This window comes from Pseudoliparis swirei, chromosome 19 (genome assembly GCF_029220125.1).
Source record: "Pseudoliparis swirei isolate HS2019 ecotype Mariana Trench chromosome 19, NWPU_hadal_v1, whole genome shotgun sequence".
Taxonomy (NCBI): Eukaryota; Metazoa; Chordata; class Actinopteri; order Perciformes; family Liparidae; genus Pseudoliparis; species Pseudoliparis swirei.
Window position 1 is genome coordinate 1 of NC_079406.1, and position 18,041 is coordinate 18,041.

The 18,041-nt window shown below is 53.8% G+C and overlaps 1 protein-coding gene and 1 long non-coding RNA gene across 5 annotated transcripts; one reads left to right on the forward strand and one right to left on the reverse strand.

Moving 5' to 3' along the window:
- Positions 1-6: 6 nt before the first annotated feature.
- LOC130209433 (uncharacterized) lies at positions 7-756 on the forward strand. 4 transcript variants are annotated; one of them, XR_008834605.1, is made up of 3 exons: positions 7-189; positions 223-388; positions 737-756. It is a non-coding gene; the product is annotated as an uncharacterized LOC130209433 (long non-coding RNA). The 4 variants fall into 4 exon arrangements; XR_008834606.1 differs by lacking the exon at positions 737-756 and adding an exon at positions 657-700; XR_008834604.1 differs by lacking the exon at positions 737-756 and adding an exon at positions 660-700 and having other exon boundaries at positions 223-379.
- Positions 757-1,570: 814 nt separating this feature from the next.
- On the reverse strand, positions 1,571-17,412 carry LOC130209431 (rab GTPase-binding effector protein 1-like). Its single transcript, XM_056439077.1, has 9 exons — positions 17,216-17,412; positions 17,013-17,129; positions 16,840-16,938; positions 7,828-7,968; positions 6,694-6,883; positions 6,476-6,531; positions 6,199-6,297; positions 3,579-3,695; positions 1,571-2,499 (listed from the first exon to the last, which is right to left on the reverse strand). The coding sequence occupies exons 1-9, from the start codon at positions 17,279-17,281 to the stop codon at positions 2,398-2,400; spliced, it is 987 nt and encodes a 328-aa protein (XP_056295052.1). The 5' UTR covers positions 17,282-17,412; the 3' UTR covers positions 1,571-2,397.
- Positions 17,413-18,041: the final 629 nt, after the last annotated feature.

Genomic DNA, 18,041 nt, shown 5'->3' on the forward strand with positions numbered 1-18,041 from the left:
AGACAGGAGGTCAGACAGGAGGTCAGACAGGAGGTCAGACAGGAGGACAGACAGGAGGTCAGACATGAGGACAGACATGAGGACAGACAGGAGGTCAGACAGGAGGTCAGACAGGAGGTCAGACAGGAGGTCAGACAGGAGGTCAGACAGGAGGTCAGACAGGAGGTCAGACTAGAGGTCAGACAGGAGGTCAGACAGGAGGACAGACAGGAGGACAGACAGGACAGACATGAGGTCAGACAGGAGGTCAGACAGGAGGTCAGACATGAGGACAGACAGGAGGACAGACAGGAGGTCAGACAGGAGGTCAGACAGGAGGTCAGACAAGGAGGACAGACAGGAGGTCAGACAGGAGGTCAGACATGAGGTCAGACAGGAGGTCAGACAGGTCAGTCAGGAGGACGAACTAGGAGGACAGACAGGAGAGGTCAGACATGAGGACAGACCTCATCTCAGACTTGGAGGAGAACGGGAGGTCCGGAGCAGCGAGGAACGGGATTTCACCTGAGGTCAGAAGTCCAAATCAGACAGGTTTGGCGTGCAGAGGACAGGAGGTCAGATGTTCATGTTTTAATATATCGGTCAGTCAGAGGACGGACACTGAGGTCAGTCAGGGAGGTCAAGCAGGGTTTAGTCAGAGGTTAGGGTCAGTCAAGGAGGTCAGACAGGAGGTCAGACATGAGGTCAGTCAGGAGGTCAGGTTTGACAGACAGGAGGTCAGGCAGGAGGTCCAGAGGAGGACAGACATGAGGACAGAAGGGACGATTGGAGTTCAGACTAGTCAGAGAGGTTTGACATATAGTCAGTCGAGGTTAGACAGGTCCGGGTTGGAATTCCAGAGGTTAGGGTCAGTCAGAGGTCAGACTAGGGTCAGACATCAGAGGGGGGTCAGTCAGGAGGTTAGGGTCAGTCAGAGGTTGGGTTTGGTCAGAGGTTGGGGTCAGTCCAGAGTTGGGGTTTAGTCAGAAGGTTAGGGTTAGTCAGAGGTTAGGTTTAGTCAGAGGTTAGGGTTAGTCAGAGGTTAGGGTCAGTCAGAGGTTAGGGTCAGTCAGAGGTTAGGGTCAGTCAGAGGTTAGGGTCAGTCAGAGGTTAGGGTCAGTCAGAGGTTAGGGTCTGTCAGAGGTTAGGAGGTTGAGTCAGAGGTTGGGGTTAGTCAGAGTTGGAGGTTTGGTCAGAGGTTAGGGTCGGTCAGAGGTTGGGTTTGGTCAGAGGTTGGAGGTTAGTCAGAGGTTAGGGTCAGTCAGAGGTTAGGTTTAGTCAGAGGTTAGGGTCAGTCAGAGGTTAGGTTTAGTCAGAGGTTAGGGTCAGTCAGAGGTTAGGGTTAGTCAGAGGTTAGGGTTAGTCAGAGGTTAGGTTTAGTCAGAGGTTAGGGTTAGTCAGAGGTTAGGGTCAGTCAGAGGTTAGGGTCAGTCAGAGGTTAGGGTCAGTCAGAGGTTAGGGTTAGTCAGAGGTTAGGGTCAGTCAGAGGTTAGGGTCAGTCAGAGGTTAGGGTCAGTCAGAGGTTAGGGTTAGTCAGAGGTTAGGGTTAGTCAGAGGTTAGGGTCAGTCAGAGGTTAGGGTTAGTCAGAGGTTAGGGTTAGTCAGAGGTTAGGGTCAGTCAGAGGTTAGGGTTAGTCAGAGGTTAGGGTCAGTCAGAGGTTAGGGTCAGTCAGAGGTTAGGGTCAGTCAGAGGTTAGGGTTAGTCAGAGGTTAGGGTCAGTCAGAGGTTAGGGTCAGTCAGAGGTTAGGTAACCCTCTGAGCCAGGAGGAGAACCTCCATGAGGATCTCCAGCCCCTCTTCACATTTACAGATCTAAAAGCCAAATCAATAAAGAGGAGGAGCATTGTGTTTTAAACCTCCGTCTCTCAGTCTCGACTCTGCGGTTCCCGTCAGTCGATCTCAGACCCTCAGCCTGCGCCTCCTCTCAGACCCGACTCAGCACCTCGTCTCTCACGTGTTGGTTCTCCTCCTCGTTTTGTTTGTGTTATTGTGCGACTTAAAAAATAAAACTTAGTATGAATGTTTCTTCCTGTGTTAAAAGAAACGAAGACGTTCAGAACAGAGAGACGTCCATCTCAGGAAGGGGGAGGTTCCCCATGAAGCTCCTCCCACAGCTGGTCTGGACCAGAACCAAGAGGGACAGAACCAGAAGGAGGACGTGATGGCGGAGGAACCTCCTCCTCCTCCTCCTGCTCCCGGGGAGGAGCTGCAGACCTCAAACCTCAGAGTGTTTTTGGTTGAGCTCACAGACGAAGACACGCCTCCTCAGCGTCAGCTATGTACACCTTCACCTTCTTCTCCTGCGGAGGAGTGTTCCTCTTCCTCTTCTTCATTATTCTACCCACTGTGCGTCTCCTCATCGGTCTGTCCTTTCAAACTCTTCTTCTGTGGTGGTGCTGGGGGCAGGGGGCGGGGCCTCATGTGTCGGGCAGCTGGTTGATGTCCGTCAGGTCCGTGTCGTTGAGGATGACGCCGACCCGCTCCAACGAGTCCGCCTGGCGGACACGCTCCAGCTGCACCTGGAGGAGGAGGCCAGAGGCGGAGTTCAGTACTCCTCCTCTCCTCTCCTCTCCTCTCCTCCCCTCTCCTCCTCTCCTCCCCTCCTTCTCCTCTCCTTTCATCTCACCTCCTTCTCCTCTCTTCTCCTCTCCTTTCATTTCATCTCACCTCCTCTCGTCTCCTCTTCTCCTCTCTTCTCCTTTCATCTCACCTCCTCTCGTCTCCTCTGCTCTCCCTCTCCTCCTCCTCTTCTTCGCTTCTCTTCCTCTCCTCCCCTCCTCTCCTCCTCCTCTTCCTCTCCTTCTCTTCTCCTCCTCCTCTCCTCTCATCTCTTCTCTCCCCTCCTCTCCTCTTCTCCTCTCCTTTCATCTCACCTCCTCTTCTCCTCTCTTCTCCTTTCATCTCACCTCCTCTCCTCCTCCTCCTCTCCTCTTCTCTCCTCTTCCTCTCCTCCCCTCCTCTTCTCCTCTCCTCCTCTTCCTCTTCTCTCCTCTTCCTCTCCTCTTCCTCTCCTCTCCTCCTCCCCTCCTCCCCTCCTCTCCTTCTCTTCTCCTCTCTTCTCCTTTCATCTCACCTCCTCTCGTCTCTTCTCTCCCCTCCTCTCCTCTTGTCTCCTCTCTTCTCCTCTCCTTTCATCTCACCTCCTCTCGTCTCCTCTCTTCTCCTCCTCCTCTTCTCTCCTCCCCTCCTCCTCTCTTCTCCTTTCATCTCACATCCTCTCGTCTCTTCTCTCCCCTCCTCTCCTCTTGTCTCCTCTCTTCTCCTTTCATCTCTCAACACCAAAATCTCACCTCCTCTCGTCTCCTCTCCTCCTCCTCTTCTCCTTTCATCTCACCTCCTCTCGTCTCCTCTCCTCCTCCTCCTCTCCTCCTCCTCCTCTTCTCTCCTCCTCCTCTCCTCTTCTCTTCCTCTCCTCCTCTCCTTCTCTTCTCCTCTCACCTCCTCTCGTCTCTTCTCTCCCCTCCTCTCCTCTTGTCTCCTCTAGCCTCGTCTCCTCTCTTCTCCTCTCCTTTCATCTCACCTCCTCTCGTCTCCTCTTCTCTCATCTAGCCTCTTCTCCTCCCTACCATCCCACTCCCCTCCTCCTCCTCCTCCTCACCTGAAGGGTCTGAGACAGTTTGACGAAGTCCTTCTGGACCTGCTCACTGACGTCCAGCTCCGTCTGCAGCCGCTGAGCTTTGTCCTTCTCGTCAAACACCTGAGTCTGTAGAGCGCTCTGCAGAGGAGGAGGAGACAAGAGGAGTGAGACAGGAGGAGGAGGAGTGAGACATGTGTTGTAGAGCGCTCTGCAGAGGAGGAGACAGGAGGAGTGAGACATGTGTTGTAGAGCGCTCTGCAGAGGAGGAGGAGACAGGAGGAGTGAGACATGTGTTGTGCGCTCTGTAGGGAGGAGAGACAGGAGGAGTGAGAGATGTGTTGTAGAGCGCTCTGCAGAGGAGGAGACAGGAGGAGTGAGACATGTGTTGTAGAGCGCTCTGCAGAGGAGGAGACAGGAGGAGTGAGACATGTGTTGTAGAGCGCTCTGCAGAGGAGACAGGAGGAGTGAGACATGTGTTGTAGAGCGCTCTGCAGAGGAGGAGGAGACAAGAGGAGTGAGACAGGAGGAGGAGGAGTGAGACATGTGTTGTAGAGCGCTCTGTAGAGGAGGAGAAGACAGGAGGTGAGAGATGTGTTGTAAAGCTCTGTGGGGAGGAGGAGACAGGAGGAGTGAGACATGTGTTGTAGAGCGCTCTGTAGAGGAGGAGGAGACAGGAGGAGTGAGACATGTGTTGTAGAGCGCTCTGCAGAGGAGGACACAGGAGGAGTGAGACATGTGTTGTAGAGCGCTCTGTAGAGGAGGAGGAGACAGGAGGAGTAAGACATGTGTTGTAGAGCGCTCTGTAGAGGAGGAGGAGACAGGAGGAGTAAGACATGTGTTGTAGAGCGCTCTGTAGAGGAGGAGACAGGAGGAGTAAGACATGTGTTGTAGAGCGCTCTGTAGAGGAGGAGGAGACAGGAGGAGTGAGAGAGGTGTTGTAGAGCGCTCTGCAGAGGAGGAGACAGGAGGAGTGAGACATGTGTTGTAGAGCGCTCTGTAGAGGAGGAGGAGACAGGAGGAGTAAGACATGTGTTGTAGAGCGCTCTGTAGAGGAGGAGGAGACAGGAGGAGTGAGACATGTGTTGTAGAGCGCTCTGTAGAGGAGGACACAGGAGGAGTGAGACATGTGTTGTAGAGCGCTCTGTAGAGGAGGAGGAGACAGGAGGAGTAAGACATGTGTTGTAGAGCGCTCTGTAGAGGAGGAGGAGACAGGAGGAGTGATACATGTGTTGTAGAGCGCTCTGTAGAGGAGGACACAGGAGGAGTGAGACATGTGTTGTAGAGCGCTCTGTAGAGGAGGAGGAGACAGGAGGAGTGAGACATGTGTTGTAGAGCGCTCTGTAGAGGAGGAGACAGGAGGAGTAAGACATGTGTTGTAGAGCGCTCTGTAGAGGAGGAGGAGACAGGAGGAGTGAGACATGTGTTGTAGAGCGCTCTGTAGAGGAGGAGGAGACAGGAGGAGTGAGACATGTGTTGTAGAGCGCTCTGTAGAGGAGGAGGAGACAGGAGGAGTAAGACATGTGTTGTAGAGCGCTCTGTAGAGGAGGAGGAGACAGGAGGAGTAAGACATGTGTTGTAGAGCGCTCTGTAGAGGAGGAGGAGACAGGAGGAGTAAGACATGTGTTGTAGAGCGCTCTGTAGAGGAGGAGGAGACAGGAGGAGTAAGACATGTGTTGTAGAGCGCTCTGTAGAGGAGGAGGAGACAGGAGGAGTGAGAGAGGTGTTGTAGAGCGCTCTGCAGAGGAGGAGACAGGAGGAGTGAGACATGTGTTGTAGAGCGCTCTGTAGAGGAGGAGGAGACAGGAGGAGTAAGACATGTGTTGTAGGCTCTGTGGGGAGGAGGAGACAGGAGGTGAGACATGTGTTGTAGAGCGCTCTGTAGAGGAGGACACAGGAGGAGTGAGACATGTGTTGTAGAGCGCTCTGTAGAGGAGGAGGAGACAGGAGGAGTGAGACATGTGTTGTAGAGCGCTCTGTAGAGGAGGACACAGGAGGAGTGAGACATGTGTTGTAGAGCGCTCTGTGGGGAGGAGGAGACAGGAGGGTGAGACATGTGTTGTAGGCGCTCTGTAGAGGAGGAGGAGACAGGAGGTGAGACATGTGTTGTAGGCGCTCTGTGAGGAGGAGACAGGAGGAGTAAGACATGTGTTGTAGAGCGCTCTGTAGAGGAGGAGGAGACAGGAGGAGTGAGACATGTGTTGTAGAGCGCTCTGCAGAGGAGACAGGAGGAGTGAGACATGTGTTGTAGAGCGCTCTGCAGAGGAGGAGGAGACAGGAGGAGTGAGACATGTGTTGTAGAGCGCTCTGTAGAGGAGGAGGAGACAGGAGGAGTAAGACATGTGTTGTAGAGCGCTCTGTAGAGGAGGAGGAGACAGGAGGAGTGAGACATGTGTTGTAGAGTGCTCTGTAGAGGAGGAGGAGACAGGAGGAGTGAGACATGTGTTGTAGAGTGCTCTGTAGAGGAGGAGGAGACAGGAGGAGTGAGACATGTGTTGTAGAGTGCTCTGTAGAGGAGGAGGAGACAGGAGGAGTGAGACATGTGTTGTAGAGTGCTCTGTAGAGGAGGAGGAGACAGGAGGAGTGAGACATGTGTTGTAGAGCGCTCTGCAGAGGAGGAGGAGACAGGAGGAGGTGTGAGCACCTTGGCGGTGGCGAGCTCTCGCAGCTGGCGCTCGAGGCCGATCCTCAGGCCCTGGAGGCTCTCCAGCGTCTCCGTCTTCTCCGATAGACTCCTCTGCATCTAGAGCAACAGATATCAACCATTAATGGGGTCAGGGGTTAGAGGTCACAGAGGGAAGGGTTTAGGGGTTAGAGGTCACAGAGGGAAGGGTTTAGGGGTTAGAGGTCACAGAGGGAAGGGTTTAGGGGTTAGAGGTCACAGAGGGAAGGGTTTAGGGGTCAGGGGTCAGAGGAAGTACCTTCTCCTTCTCCGCCTTGACTCTCTGCAGCTCCGTCTTCAGGCTGGACAGCGAGGCTGAAGGAGAGCAGACGCATGTCAGAGCCTCACTGACCTCTACAGGTGAGCTCCGTCCACATGTGAGCGCATGAGGATCATTCTGATTGGCCGACAGCCTCCCGGTACATTGTGTGTGTTATCCACCGTAGAGCGGCAGCGAGCGACTCCACTTCATCTCACCGATCTCCTCCTTGCAGCCCTCGATCTCCAGCTGCAGCGCCTCCTCCAGCGCCTCCTTCAGGCTCTGCTCCGCCTGGTTCTGCTCCTTCAGGAACAGGAGCTCCGCCTTCAGCTTCTCCTCCAGGTGGTCGGCCGCCGTCCTCAGCGCCACCAGGTCGTCACGCAGCTGCAGCACCAGGACCTGCAGCTCCTGGAGGGGGTTTCTTCCTCTTAGTTTGTCATGATCTTTAACTCTTTCCACTCGATTATATTTGTAATCTTTCTTTGCACTAACAAAGGAATAAAGGAATATCTGATCTGTTCTAATAATGTCCCTCAGAATACTTTAAGTTACTTTAACTGCCATCAATATTATTTATGTCATTTGTAATAAGTTTGGTTGTATATATTATTATTTGTACAACTCGTTTTGTTGAGTATTGGTTTGTTTTCATTTTGCATTTGATGGGAACTATTGTTGTGTCCTATGTTGCACTGGGATGCATTTGGTTGGGACACCTCAAGAGACGTGTGGTCGTAGCTGGTCTCTAAGAAGTGGAAGAGAAAGAGACGCTTTTCAAAGTGGACGTTCCCTCGAGGCCGAGAGGTTCTTCATGTTTTATGTTCATGTTTCTGTCAACTGTTTCTACGTCAACGTCAATGTGTTGCCGAGCGTCGGTTCAGACGGCGGGTTTAGGAGGCGGAGCCTGCATCCGATAAATCTATCAGTAACACCAGAACGAGGGGGCGTGTCCTTCCTGGAGGGAGAAAGGTGACTTCATCTAGACGTCCTGACCGGGAGACGCCGGATGGAGGCGGAGCATCCCCATGAAGACGAGTCAACTCTCAGGGAGAAGAGAGAGCGGCGTCCTCCTCCCCCGGCAGATAGAGCAGCGCCGCCTCACAGCGGGAGGAGGCTGCCAGAGGCTTCCCCCCCCCCCGAGGCCAGAGGCTCCCCCCCCCCCGAGGCCAGAGGCTTCCCCCGAGGCCAGAGGCTTCCCCCGAGGCCATCGCCGGCTGTGCTTCTCTGACCCTCCGTGTCGTAACTCTCTGAGAGCGTCTCCGCTGCTCCTCCTTCTCCTCCATCATTGAGCCTCAGGCTCCGCCTACCTGCTCCTCCTTCTCCTCCATCATTGCGCCTCAGGCTCCGCCTACCTGCTCCGTCTCGGGCATCTGGAACTCCTCCTCCTCCTGCAGCTCCCGGTGCAGCCGGCGTTTCCCCTGCAGACTCTCGTTGTCCCTCTGCAGCCGGCTGAGCTCGTCTGCCACCTGCAGCCTGGAGGCCACCAGCAGCGCCTGGAGCAGAGGGGAGGTCAGAGAGGTCAGAGGAGAGGTCAGAGGAGAGGTCAGATGGGTCAGAGGAGAGGTCAGAGGGGAGGTCAGAGGGGAGGTCAGAGGGGAGGTCAGATGGGTCAGAGGAGAGGTCAGAGGGGAGGTCAGAGGAGAGGTCAGCTGCTGCCCTCTCTGGTGCCTCTCTTCTCTTCTCTCCCCTCTCTTCTCTTCCCTCTCTTCTCTTCCCTTTCCTCTCCCCTCTCTTCCCTCTCTTCTCTCCCCTCTCTTCACTTCCCTCTCTTCTCTTCCCTCTCCCCTCTCTTCTCTCTCTTCTCTCCCCTCTCTCCCCTCTCTCTCTTCTCTTTCCTCTCCCCTCTCTTCTCTTCCCCTCCCTTCCCTCTCTTCCCTCCCCTCTCTTCTCTTCCCTCTCTTCTCTCCCCTCTCTTCCCTCTCTTCTCTTCCCTCTCTTCACTTCCCTCTCTTCTCTTCCCTTTCCTCTCCCCTCTCTTCCCTCTCTTCTCTCCCTCTCTTCTCTCCCCTCTCTTCACTTCCCTCTCTTCTCTCCCCTCTCTTCTCTTCCCTCTCTTCTCTTCCCTCTCTTCTCTCCCCTCTCTCTCTTCTCTTTCCTCTCCCCTCTCTTCTCTTCCCTTCCTCTCTCCTCTCCTCTCCTCTCTTCCCCTCTCTTCACTTCCCTCTCTTCTCTCCTCTCTTCTCTTCCCATTCCTCTCCCCTCTCTTCCCTCTCTTCTCTTCCCCTCTCCCCTCTCTTCTCTTCCCTCTCCCCTCTCTTCTCTCTTCTCTTCCCTCTCTTCACTTCCCTCTCTTCTCTCCCCTCTCTTCTCTTCCCTCTCCCCTCTCTTCTCTTCCCTCTCTTCACTTCCCTCTCTTCTCTCCCCTCTCTTCTCTCCCTCTCTTCTCTCCCCTCTCTCTCTTCTCTTTCCTCTCTTCTCTTCCCTCTCTTCTCTTCCCTCTTTTCTCTTCTCTCCCCTCTCTCTCTTCTCTTTCCTCTTTTCTCTCCCCTCTCTTCTCTCCCCTCTCTCTCTTCTCTTCCCCTCTCTTCTCTTCCCTCTCCTCTCTTCTCTCCCCTCTCCTCTCTTCTCTTCCCTCTCTTCTCTTCCCTCTCTTCTCTCCCCTCTCTTCTCTCACCTCTCTCTCTTCTCTCTTCCACTCTCTCCTCACCTCTCTTCCTCTCTTCTCCTCCCTCTCTTCTCTTCCCCTCTCTTCCCTCTCTTCTCTTCTCTCCTCTCTCTACTCTCTCCTCTCCTCTTCTCTTCTCTTCTCCTCTCCTCTCCTTTCCTCTCTTCTCTTCTCTTCCTCTCCTCTCCCTCTCTTCCCTCTCTTCTCTTCTCTTCTCTCTCTTCCCTCTCTTCTCTTCCTCTCTTCTCTTCCTCTCTCCCTCTCTTCTCTTCCCTCTCTTCCCTCTCTTCTCTTCCTCTCTTCTCTCTCCTCTCCCTCTCTTCCCTCTCTCCTCTCCTCTCTTCTCCTCTCTTCCCCTCTCTCCTCCCCTCTCTTCTCCTCTCTTCCCCTCTCTTCTCCTCTCTTCCCCTCTCTTCACTTCCCTCTCTTCTCTCTCTTCCTCTCTTCTTTCCTCTCTTCTCTCCCTCTCTTCTCTTCCTCTCTTCTCTTCCTCTCTTTTCCTCTTCTCTTCTTTCTTCTCTTCTCTCTCCTCTCCTCTCTTCTCCTCTCTTCCTCTCCCTCTCTCCTCTCCTCTCTTCCCCTCTCTTCTCGTCTCTTCCCCTCTCTCCTCTCCTCTCTTCCCCTCTCTCCTCTCCTCTCTTCTCCTCTCTTCTCTCCTCTCCTCTCTTCTCCTCCTCCTCTCTCCTCTCCTCTCCTCTCTTCTCTTCTCTTCCCCTCTCTCCTCTCCTCTCTTCTCCTCTCTTCTCCTCTCTTCCCCTCTCTCCTCTCCTCTCCTCTCTTCCCCTCTCTCCTCTCCTCTCTTCCCCTCTCTTCTCGTCTCTCTCTCTCCTCTCCTCTCTTCTCCTCTCTTCCTCTCTTCTCCTCTCTTCTCTCCCTCTCTTCTCTTCCCTCTTCCCTCTCTTCTCTCTCTCTTCTCTCGTCTCTTCCCCTCTCTCCTCTCTTCCCCTCTCTTCCCCTCTCTCCTCTCCTCTCCTCTCTTCTCCTCTCTTCCTCTCCTCTCCTCTCTTCTCCTCTCTTGTCCTCTTGTCTCCTCTCTCCTCTCCTCTCTTCCCCTCTCTTCTCGTCTCCTCTCTTCCCCTCTCTCCTCTCCTCTCTTCTCCTCTCTTCTTCACTTCCCTCTCTTCTCTTCCCTCTCTTCTCTTCCCTCTCTTCTCTTCCCTCTCTTCTCTTCCCTTTCCTCTCCCCTCTCTTCTCTCCCCTCTCTTCTCTTCCCCTCTCTTCTCTTCCCTTTCCTCTCCCCTCTCTTCACTTCCCTCTCTTCACTTCCCTCTCTTCACTTCCCTCTCTTCTCTCCTCTCTTCTCTTCCCTCCCCTCTCTTCCCTCTCTTCTCTTCCCTCTCTTCTCTCCCCTCTCTTCTCTTCCCCTCTCTTCCCTTTCCTCTCCCCTCTCTTCTCTTCCCCTCTCTTCCCTTTCCTCTCCCCTCTCTTCTCTTCCCTCTCTTCTCTTCCCTCTCTTCTCTCCCCTCTCTTCTCTCCCCTCTCTTCTCTCCCCTCTCTTCTCTCCCCTCTCTTCTCTTCCCCTCTCTCCCCTCTCTTCTCTCCCCTCTCTTCACTTCCCTCTCTTCTCTCCCCTCTCTTCTCTCCCCTCTCTTCACTTCCCTCTCTTCTCTCCCCTCTCTTCTCTTCCCTCTCTCTCTTCTCTTTCCTCTCTTCTCTTCTCTCCCCTCTCTCTTCTCTTTCCTCTCTTCTCTCCCCTCTCTTCCCTCTCTTCCCTCTCTTCCTCTCTTCCTCCCCTCTCTCTCTTCTCTTCTCTTCTCTCTTCCCTCCTCTCTTCTCTTCCCTCTTCTCTTCCCTCTCTTCTCTCCCCTCTCTTCACTTCCCTCTCTTCTCTTCCCTCTCTTCTCTTCCCTTTCCTCTCTTCTCTCCCCTCTTCTCTCCCCTCTCTTCTCTCCCCTCTCTTCTCTCCCCTCTCTTCTCTCCCCTCTCTTCACTTCCCTCTCTTCTCTCCTCTCTTCTCTTCCCTCTCTTCCCTCTCTTCTCTTCCCTTTCCTCTCCCCTCTCTTCCCTCTTCCCTCTCCCCTCTCTTCTCTTCCCCTCTCTTCCCTCTCTTCTCTTCCCTCTCTTCTCTTCCCTTTCCTCTCCCCTCTCTTCTCTCCCCTCTCTTCACTTCCCTCTCTTCACTTCCCTCTCTTCTCTCCTCTCTTCTCTTCCCTTTCCTCTCCCCTCTCTTCCCTCTCTTCTCTCCCCTCTCTTCTCTCCCCTCTCTTCACTTCCCTCTCTTCTCTTCCCTCTCTTCTCTTCCCTTTCCTCTCTTCCCTTTCCTCTCCCCTCTCTTCCCTCTCTTCTCTTCCCCTCTCTTCCCTCTCTTCTCTTCCCTTTCCTCTCCCCTCTCTTCACTTCCCTCTCTTCACTTCCCTCTCTTCTCTTCCCTTTCCTCTCCCCTCTCTTCCCTCTCTTCTCTTCCCCTCTCTTCCCTCTCTTCTCTTCCCCTCTCTTCCCTCTCTTCTCTTCCCTCTCTTCTCTTCCCTTTCCTCTCCCCTCTCTTCCCTCTCCCCTCTCTTCTCTTCCCCTCTCTTCTCTTCCCTTCTCTTCCCTTTCCTCTCCCCTCTCTTCTCTTCCCCTCTCTTCTCTTCCCCTCTCTTCCCTCTCTTCTCTTCCCTCTCTTCTCTTCCCTTTCCTCTCCCCTCTCTCCCCTCTCTTCTCTCCCCTCTCTTCTCTTCCCTTTCCTCTCTTCTCTCCCCTCTCTTCTCTTCCCTCTCTTCACTTCCCTCTCTTCACTTCCCTCTCTTCTCTCCTCTCTTCTCTTCCCTCTCTTCTCTTCCCTCTCTTCTCTTCCCTTTCCTCTCCCCTCTCTTCCCTCCCCTCTCTTCCCTCTCTTCTCTCCCCTCTCTTCTCTTCCCCTCTCTTCTCTTCCCTTTCCTCTCCCCTCTCTTCACTTCCCTCTCTTCACTTCCCTCTCTTCTCTTCCCTTTCCTCTCCCCTCTCTTCTCTTCCCCTCTCTTCCCTCTCTTCTCTTCCCTCTCTTCTCTTCCCTTTCCTCTCTTCCCTTTCCTCTCCCCTCTCTTCCCTCTCCCCTCTCTTCTCTTCCCCTCTCTTCCCTCTCTTCTCTTCCCTTTCCTCTCCCCTCTCTCTTCTCTTCCCTCTCTTCTCTCCCCTCTCTTCTCTCCCCTCTCTTCTCTTCCCTCTCTTCTCTCCCCTCTCTTCTCTTCCCTCTCTTCTCTCCCCTCTCTTCACTTCCCTCTCTTCTCTCCCTCTCTTCTCTCCCTCTCTTCCCTCCCTCTCTTCTCTCCCCTCTCTCTTCTCTCCCCTCTCTCTCTTCTCTCCCCTCTCTCTCTTCTCTTTCCTCTCTTCTCTTCTCTCCCCTCTCTTCCCTCTCTTCCCCTCTCTTCCCTCTCTTCCCTCCCCTCTCTTCTCTCTCTTCTCTTCTCTCCCCTCTCTCCCCTCTCTTCTCTTCCCTCTCTTCTCTCCCTCTCTTCCCTCCCTCTCTTCCCTCCCTCTATTCTCTCCCTCTCTTCCCTCCCTCTATTCTCTCCCTCTCTTCTCTCCCTCTCTTCCCTCCCTCTATTCTCTCCCTCTCTTCCCTCCCTCTATTCTCTCCCTCTCTTCCCTCCCTCTATTCTCTCCCTCTCTTCCCTCCCTCTATTCTCTCCCTCTCTTCCCTCCCTCTCTTCCCTCCCTCTCTTCTCTTCCCTTTTCCTGTCCTCTCTTCTCTTCCCTCTCTTCTCTCTTCTCTTCCTCTCTTCTTCCTCTCTTCACTTCCCTCTCTCTCTTCTCCTCTTCCCTCTCCCTCTCTTCTCTTCCCTCTCTTCCTCTCCCCTCTCTTCCCTCTCTTCTCTCCCCTCTCTTCTTCCTCTCTTCCTCTTCCTCTCTTCCTCCCTCTTCTCTCCCTCTCTTCTCTCCCTCTATTCTCTCCCTCTATTCTTCCCTCTCTTCACTTCCCTCTCTTCTCTTCCCTCTCTTCTCTTCCCTCTCTTCTCTTCCCTTTCCTCTCCCCTCTCTTCCCTCTCCCCTCTCTTCTCTTCCCTCTCTTCCCTCTCTTCTCTTCCCTCTCTTCTCTTCCCTTTCCTCTCCCCTCTTCTCTCCCCTCTCTTCTCTCCTCTATTCTCTCCCCTCTCTTCTCTTCCCTCTCTTCTCTCCCCTCTCTTCACTTCCCTCTCTTCACTTCCCTCTCTTCTCTTCCCTCTCTTCTCTTCCCTTTCCTCTCTTCCCTTTCCTCTCCCCTCTCTTCCCCTCTCTTCTCTTCCCCTCTCTTCCCTCTCTTCTCTTCCCTCTTCTCTCCCCTCTCTTCACTTCCCTCTCTTCACTTCCCTCTCTTCACTTCCCTCTCTTCACTTCCCTCTCTTCTCTTCCCTTTCCTCTCCTCCCTCTCTTCTCTTCCCTCTCTTCTCTTCCCTCCCTCTATTCTCTCCCTCTCTTCCCTCCCTCTCTCTCTCCTCCCTTCTCTTCCTCTTTCTCTCCCCTCTCTTCTCTTCTCTTTCCTCTCCCCTCTCTTCTCTCCCCTCTCTTCTCTTCCCTCTCTTCTCTTCCCTTTCCTCTCCCTCTCTTCACTTCCCTCTCTTCCTCTCCCCTCTCTTCTCTTCCTCTTCTCTCCTCTCTTCTCTTCCCTTTCTCTCCTCTCTTCTCTCTCTTCACTTCCCTCTCTTCTCTTCCCTCTCTTCTCTTCCTCTCCTCTCTTCCCTTTCCTCTCCCTCTCTTCCCTCCCTCTATTCTCTCCCTCTCTTTCCTCCCTCTCCCCTCTCTTCGCTTCCCTCTCTTCTCTTCCCTCCTCTTCTCTTCCTCTCTTCTCTTCCCTCTTCTCTCCTCTCTTCTCTTCCCCTCTCTTCCCTCTCTCCCTCTCTTCTCCCTCTCTTCCTTCCTCCCTCTCTTCCCTCTCTTCTCTTCCCTCTCTTCACTTCCCTCTCTTCTCTCCCCTCTCTTCTCTTCCCTCTCTCTCTTCTCTCCCCTCTCTTCCCTCTCTTCCCCTCTCTTCCCTCTCTTCCCTCCCCTCTCTTCTCTCTCTTCTCTTCTCCCTCTCGTCTCCCTCTCTTCTCTTCTCCCTCTCTTCTCTTCCCTCTCTTCTCTCCCCTCTTTCCTCTCCCCTCTCTTCTCTCCCCTCTCTTCACTTCCCTCTCTTCTCTCCCCTTTCCTCTCTTCTCTCCCCTCTTCTCTCCCCTCTCTTCCTCTCCCTCTCTTCTCTCCCTCTCTTCTCTCCTCTCTTCCTTCCTCTCTTCACTTCCCTCTCTTCACTTCCCTCTCTTCACTTCCCTCTCTTCTCTCCTCTCTTCTCTTCCCTCTCTTCCCTCTCTTCTCTTCTTTCCTCTCCCTCTCTTCCTCTTCCCTCTCCCTCTCTTCTCTTCCCCTCTCTTCCCTCTCTTCTCTTCCTCTCTTCTCTTCCTTTCCTCTCCCTCTCTTCTCTCCCCTCTCTTCACTTCCCTCTCTTCACTTCCCTCTCTTCTCTCCTCTCTTCTCTTCTCTTCCCCTCTCTTCCCTTTCTCTCCCTCTCTTCTCTCCCCTCTCTTCCTTCCTCTCTTCTCTTCCCTCTCTTCTCTTCCCTTTCTCTTCTCTTCCCTTTCCTCTCCCCTCTCTTCCTCTCTTCTCTTCCCTCTCTTCCCTCTCTTCTCTCTTCCTTTCCTCTCCCTCTCTTCTCTTCCCTTTCCTCTCCCCTCTTCTCTTCCCCTCTCTTCCCTCTCTTCTCTTCCCTCTCTTCTCTTCCCTCTCTTCTCTTCCCTTTCCTCTCCCCTCTCTTCTCTTCCCTCTCTTCTCTTCCCTTTCCTCTCTTCCCTTTCCTCTCCCCTCTCTTCCCTCTCCCCTCTCTTCCCTCTCCCCTCTCTTCCCTCTCTTCTCTTCCCTCTCTTCTCTTCCCTTTCCTCTCCCCTCTCTCCCCTCTCTTCTCTCCCCTCTCTTCTCTCCCCTCTCTTCTCTCCCCTCTCTTCACTTCCCTCTCTTCACTTCCCTCTCTTCACTTCCCTCTCTTCTCTCCTCTCTTCTCCCCTCTCTTCTCTTCCCTTTCCTCTCCCCTCTCTTCCCTCTCCCCTCTCTTCCCTCTCTTCTCTCCCCTCTCTTCTCTTCCCCTCTCTTCTCTTCCCTTTCCTCTCCCCTCTCTTCACTTCCCTCTCTTCACTTCCCTCTCTTCTCTCCTCTCTTCTCTTCCCTTTCCTCTCCCCTCTCTTCTCTTCCCTCTCTTCTCTTCCCTTTCCTCTCTTCCCTTTCCTCTCTTCCCTTTCCTCTCCCCTCTCTTCCCTCTCCCCTCTCTTCTCTTCTCTCCCCTCTCTCCCTCTCTTCTCTTCCCTCTCTTCTCTCCCCTCTCTTCTCTTCCCTCTCTTCTCTCCCCTCTTTCCTCTCCCCTCTCTTCTCTCCCCTCTCTTCACTTCCCTCTCTTCACTTCCCTCTCTTCTCTCCCCTTTCCTCTCTTCTCTCCCCTCTCTTCTCTCCCCTCTCTTCTCTCCCCTCTCTTCACTTCCCTCTCTTCACTTCCCTCTCTTCACTTCCCTCTCTTCTCTCCTCTCTTCTCTTCCCTCTCTTCTCTTCCCTTTCCTCTCCCCTCTCTTCCCTCTCCCTCTCTTCTCTCTCCCCTCTCTCTCCTCTCTTCTCTTCTCTTCCCTCTCTTCTCTCTCTTCTCTTCCCTTTCCTCTCCCCTCTCTTCTCCTCTCTTCCCTCCCCTCTCTTCTCTCTCTTCTCTTCCTCTCCCTCTCTTCCCTCTCTTCTCTCCCTCTCTTCTCTCCCTCTCTTCTCTTCCCTCTCTTCTCTCCCCTCTCTTCCTCTTCTCTCTCTCTTCCTCTTCTCTCTTTCCTCTCTTCCTCTTCCCTCTTCCTCTCTTCTCTTCCCTCTCTTCCCTCTCTTCTCTTCCTCCTCTCCCTCTCTTCTCTCCCTCTCTTCACTTCCTCTCTTCTTCCTCTCTTCACTTCCTCTCTCTTCTTTCCCTCTCTCTCTTCCTCTCTTCTCTTCCCTCTCTTCCTCTCTTCTCTTCCTCTCTTCCTCTTCCCTCTTCTTCTCTTCCCTTTCCTCTCCCCTCTCTTCCCTCTCCCTCTCTTCTCTTCCCTCTCTTCTCTTCCTCCTCTTCTCTTCTTCCTTTCCTCTCCCTCTCTCCCCTCTCTTCTCTCCTCTCTTCTCTTCCCTCTCTTCTCTCCCTCTCTCTTCCTCTCTTCCTCCCCTCTCTTCCTCTCTTCTCTTCCTTTCCTCTCCCTCTCCCTCTCCCTCTTCCCTCTCTTCTCTCCTCTCTTCCTCTCTCTCTTCTTTCCTCTCTTCTCTTCCCCTCTCTCCCCTCTCTTCTCTTCCCTCTCTTCTCTCCCCTCTCTCTCTTCTCTTTCCTCTCCCCTCTCTTCTCTTCCCTCTCTTCTCTTCCCTCTCTTCTCTCCCCTCTCTTCCCTCTCTTCTCTCCCCTCTCTTCTCTTCCCTCTCTCTTCTCTTCCCCTCTCTTCCCTCTCTTCTCTTCCCTTTCCTCTCCCCTCTCTCCCCTCCCCTCTTCCCTCTCTTTCTCTCTCTCTCCCTGGTCTCCCCAGCTCTCCTCTGTCCTGCAGAGCGACGTCAGCTCGGTGTCACGTTGGAGCTGAACTCTGATTTCTGATTTCTTGATTTAAACCACATGCAGCAACAGGAATGTCTCATTCTTCCCGTTTGTCCTCAAAGTCTTTGAACGCATCGCAGCTGCACATTCCTTATTGAGCACATCTGGTGTTTCTCTCACAAAGACGTGTGTGCATTTACTTTACTGAGCAATTTATTTGACTGAATTAATCTGCATGTTTCTGGAGGAGCAGCTTGTGTGTGTGTGTGTGTGTCATAACTTCTAGTTAGTTAAAGTTAATTAAAGTGACATCATCGCCTCAGCCCAGCTGCTCACCATCTGCTCCTGCGTGCTCCTCCTGGCGTCACTGAAGGCCTGTTGGAGGCTGAGGAGCAGCAGCTCGGACTCCTGGACGCGCTGCATGAAGGACGACACCTACAACGCAGGTATGACACATGAATAAACACCTTTAGGGCCAGACACCTGCAGGACGTCCGGCGGGTCCAAACCTTCGCCGCCGTTTCCTCGTTTCCCACTTTGACCGAATCCTCCAGGCTCTGCTTCTCCGTCATGGTCCTCTCCAGCTGGTCGTTGGCCTGGCGCAGCATCACCTGCAGCTTCTTCACCTGGAAGAGACGACAGGTGGATGAGACTCATTGTAGGCAGCCCCCCCCCCCGGTCCTGGAAGACCACCTGACAGCTGCACACCAACCTGGTCTCGGGTCTCGGCCTCCTGGCCCTGGATGGACTGCAGCTGCTTCTCGTAGTTGGAGCACATGTCACAGCGCCGGCCGAGCTTCCTGCCGGCGTTCTTCACCTGAGGACAGACAGCATGAAGCACCGTGTGTGTGTGTGTGTGTGCGCGCTTATGTTGACCATTAATAAATCAGATTGTCAATGAATGAAATGTGTAGTCCTGATACAGGAAGTGGATATCCCAGTGTTAAGGACCTTGTGTGTGTGTGTGTGTGTATCTCAGTGCACTGTGTGAATAAATGATGAGCCTGAGAGGCTGAAGAAGCTTCTCCTCCCTCAGGATGTCTCAGGGGTCCTGGTCAGACCCCGTGGGCCACGGGCTGATCCCCCCCCCACCCCCCGTGGGTCACATGAGATCACGTGAGATCACGTGAGGTCACATGAGGTCACGTGAGATCACGTGAGGTCACGTGAGGTCACATGAGATCACGTGAGATCACATGAGATCACGTGAGGTCACATGAGATCACGTGAGGTCACATGAGTTCACATGAGTTCACATGAGGTCACGTGAGGTCACATGAGATCACGTGAGGTCACATGAGATCACATGAGGTCACGTGAGGTCACGTGAGGTCACGTGAGGTCACATGAGTTCACGTGAGGTCACGTGAGATCACGTGAGGTCACGTGAGGTCACGTGAGGTCACATGAGGTCACGTGAGTTCACGTGAACTCATGTGACCTCACGTGAGATCACGTGAGGTCACATGAGATCACGTGAGGTCACATGAGGTCACATGAGATCACGTGAGGTCACATGAGGTCACGTGAGGTCACGT

Bases quoted from the DNA above. Each gene is read 5' to 3' on its own strand.
- LOC130209431 (XM_056439077.1), bottom strand. From the start codon at position 17,281: ATGTGCTCCAACTACGAGAAGCAGCTGCAGTCCATCCAGGGCCAGGAG. The intron at 6,532-6,693 runs GTGAGATGAAGT...GCTCTCCTTCAG, and splicing joins GGGCTGCAAGGAGGAGATCG to CCTCGCTGTCCAGCCTGAAG. The intron at 3,696-6,198 runs GTGCTCACACCT...CCTCCTCTGCAG, and splicing joins GAGAGCTCGCCACCGCCAAG to AGCGCTCTACAGACTCAGGT.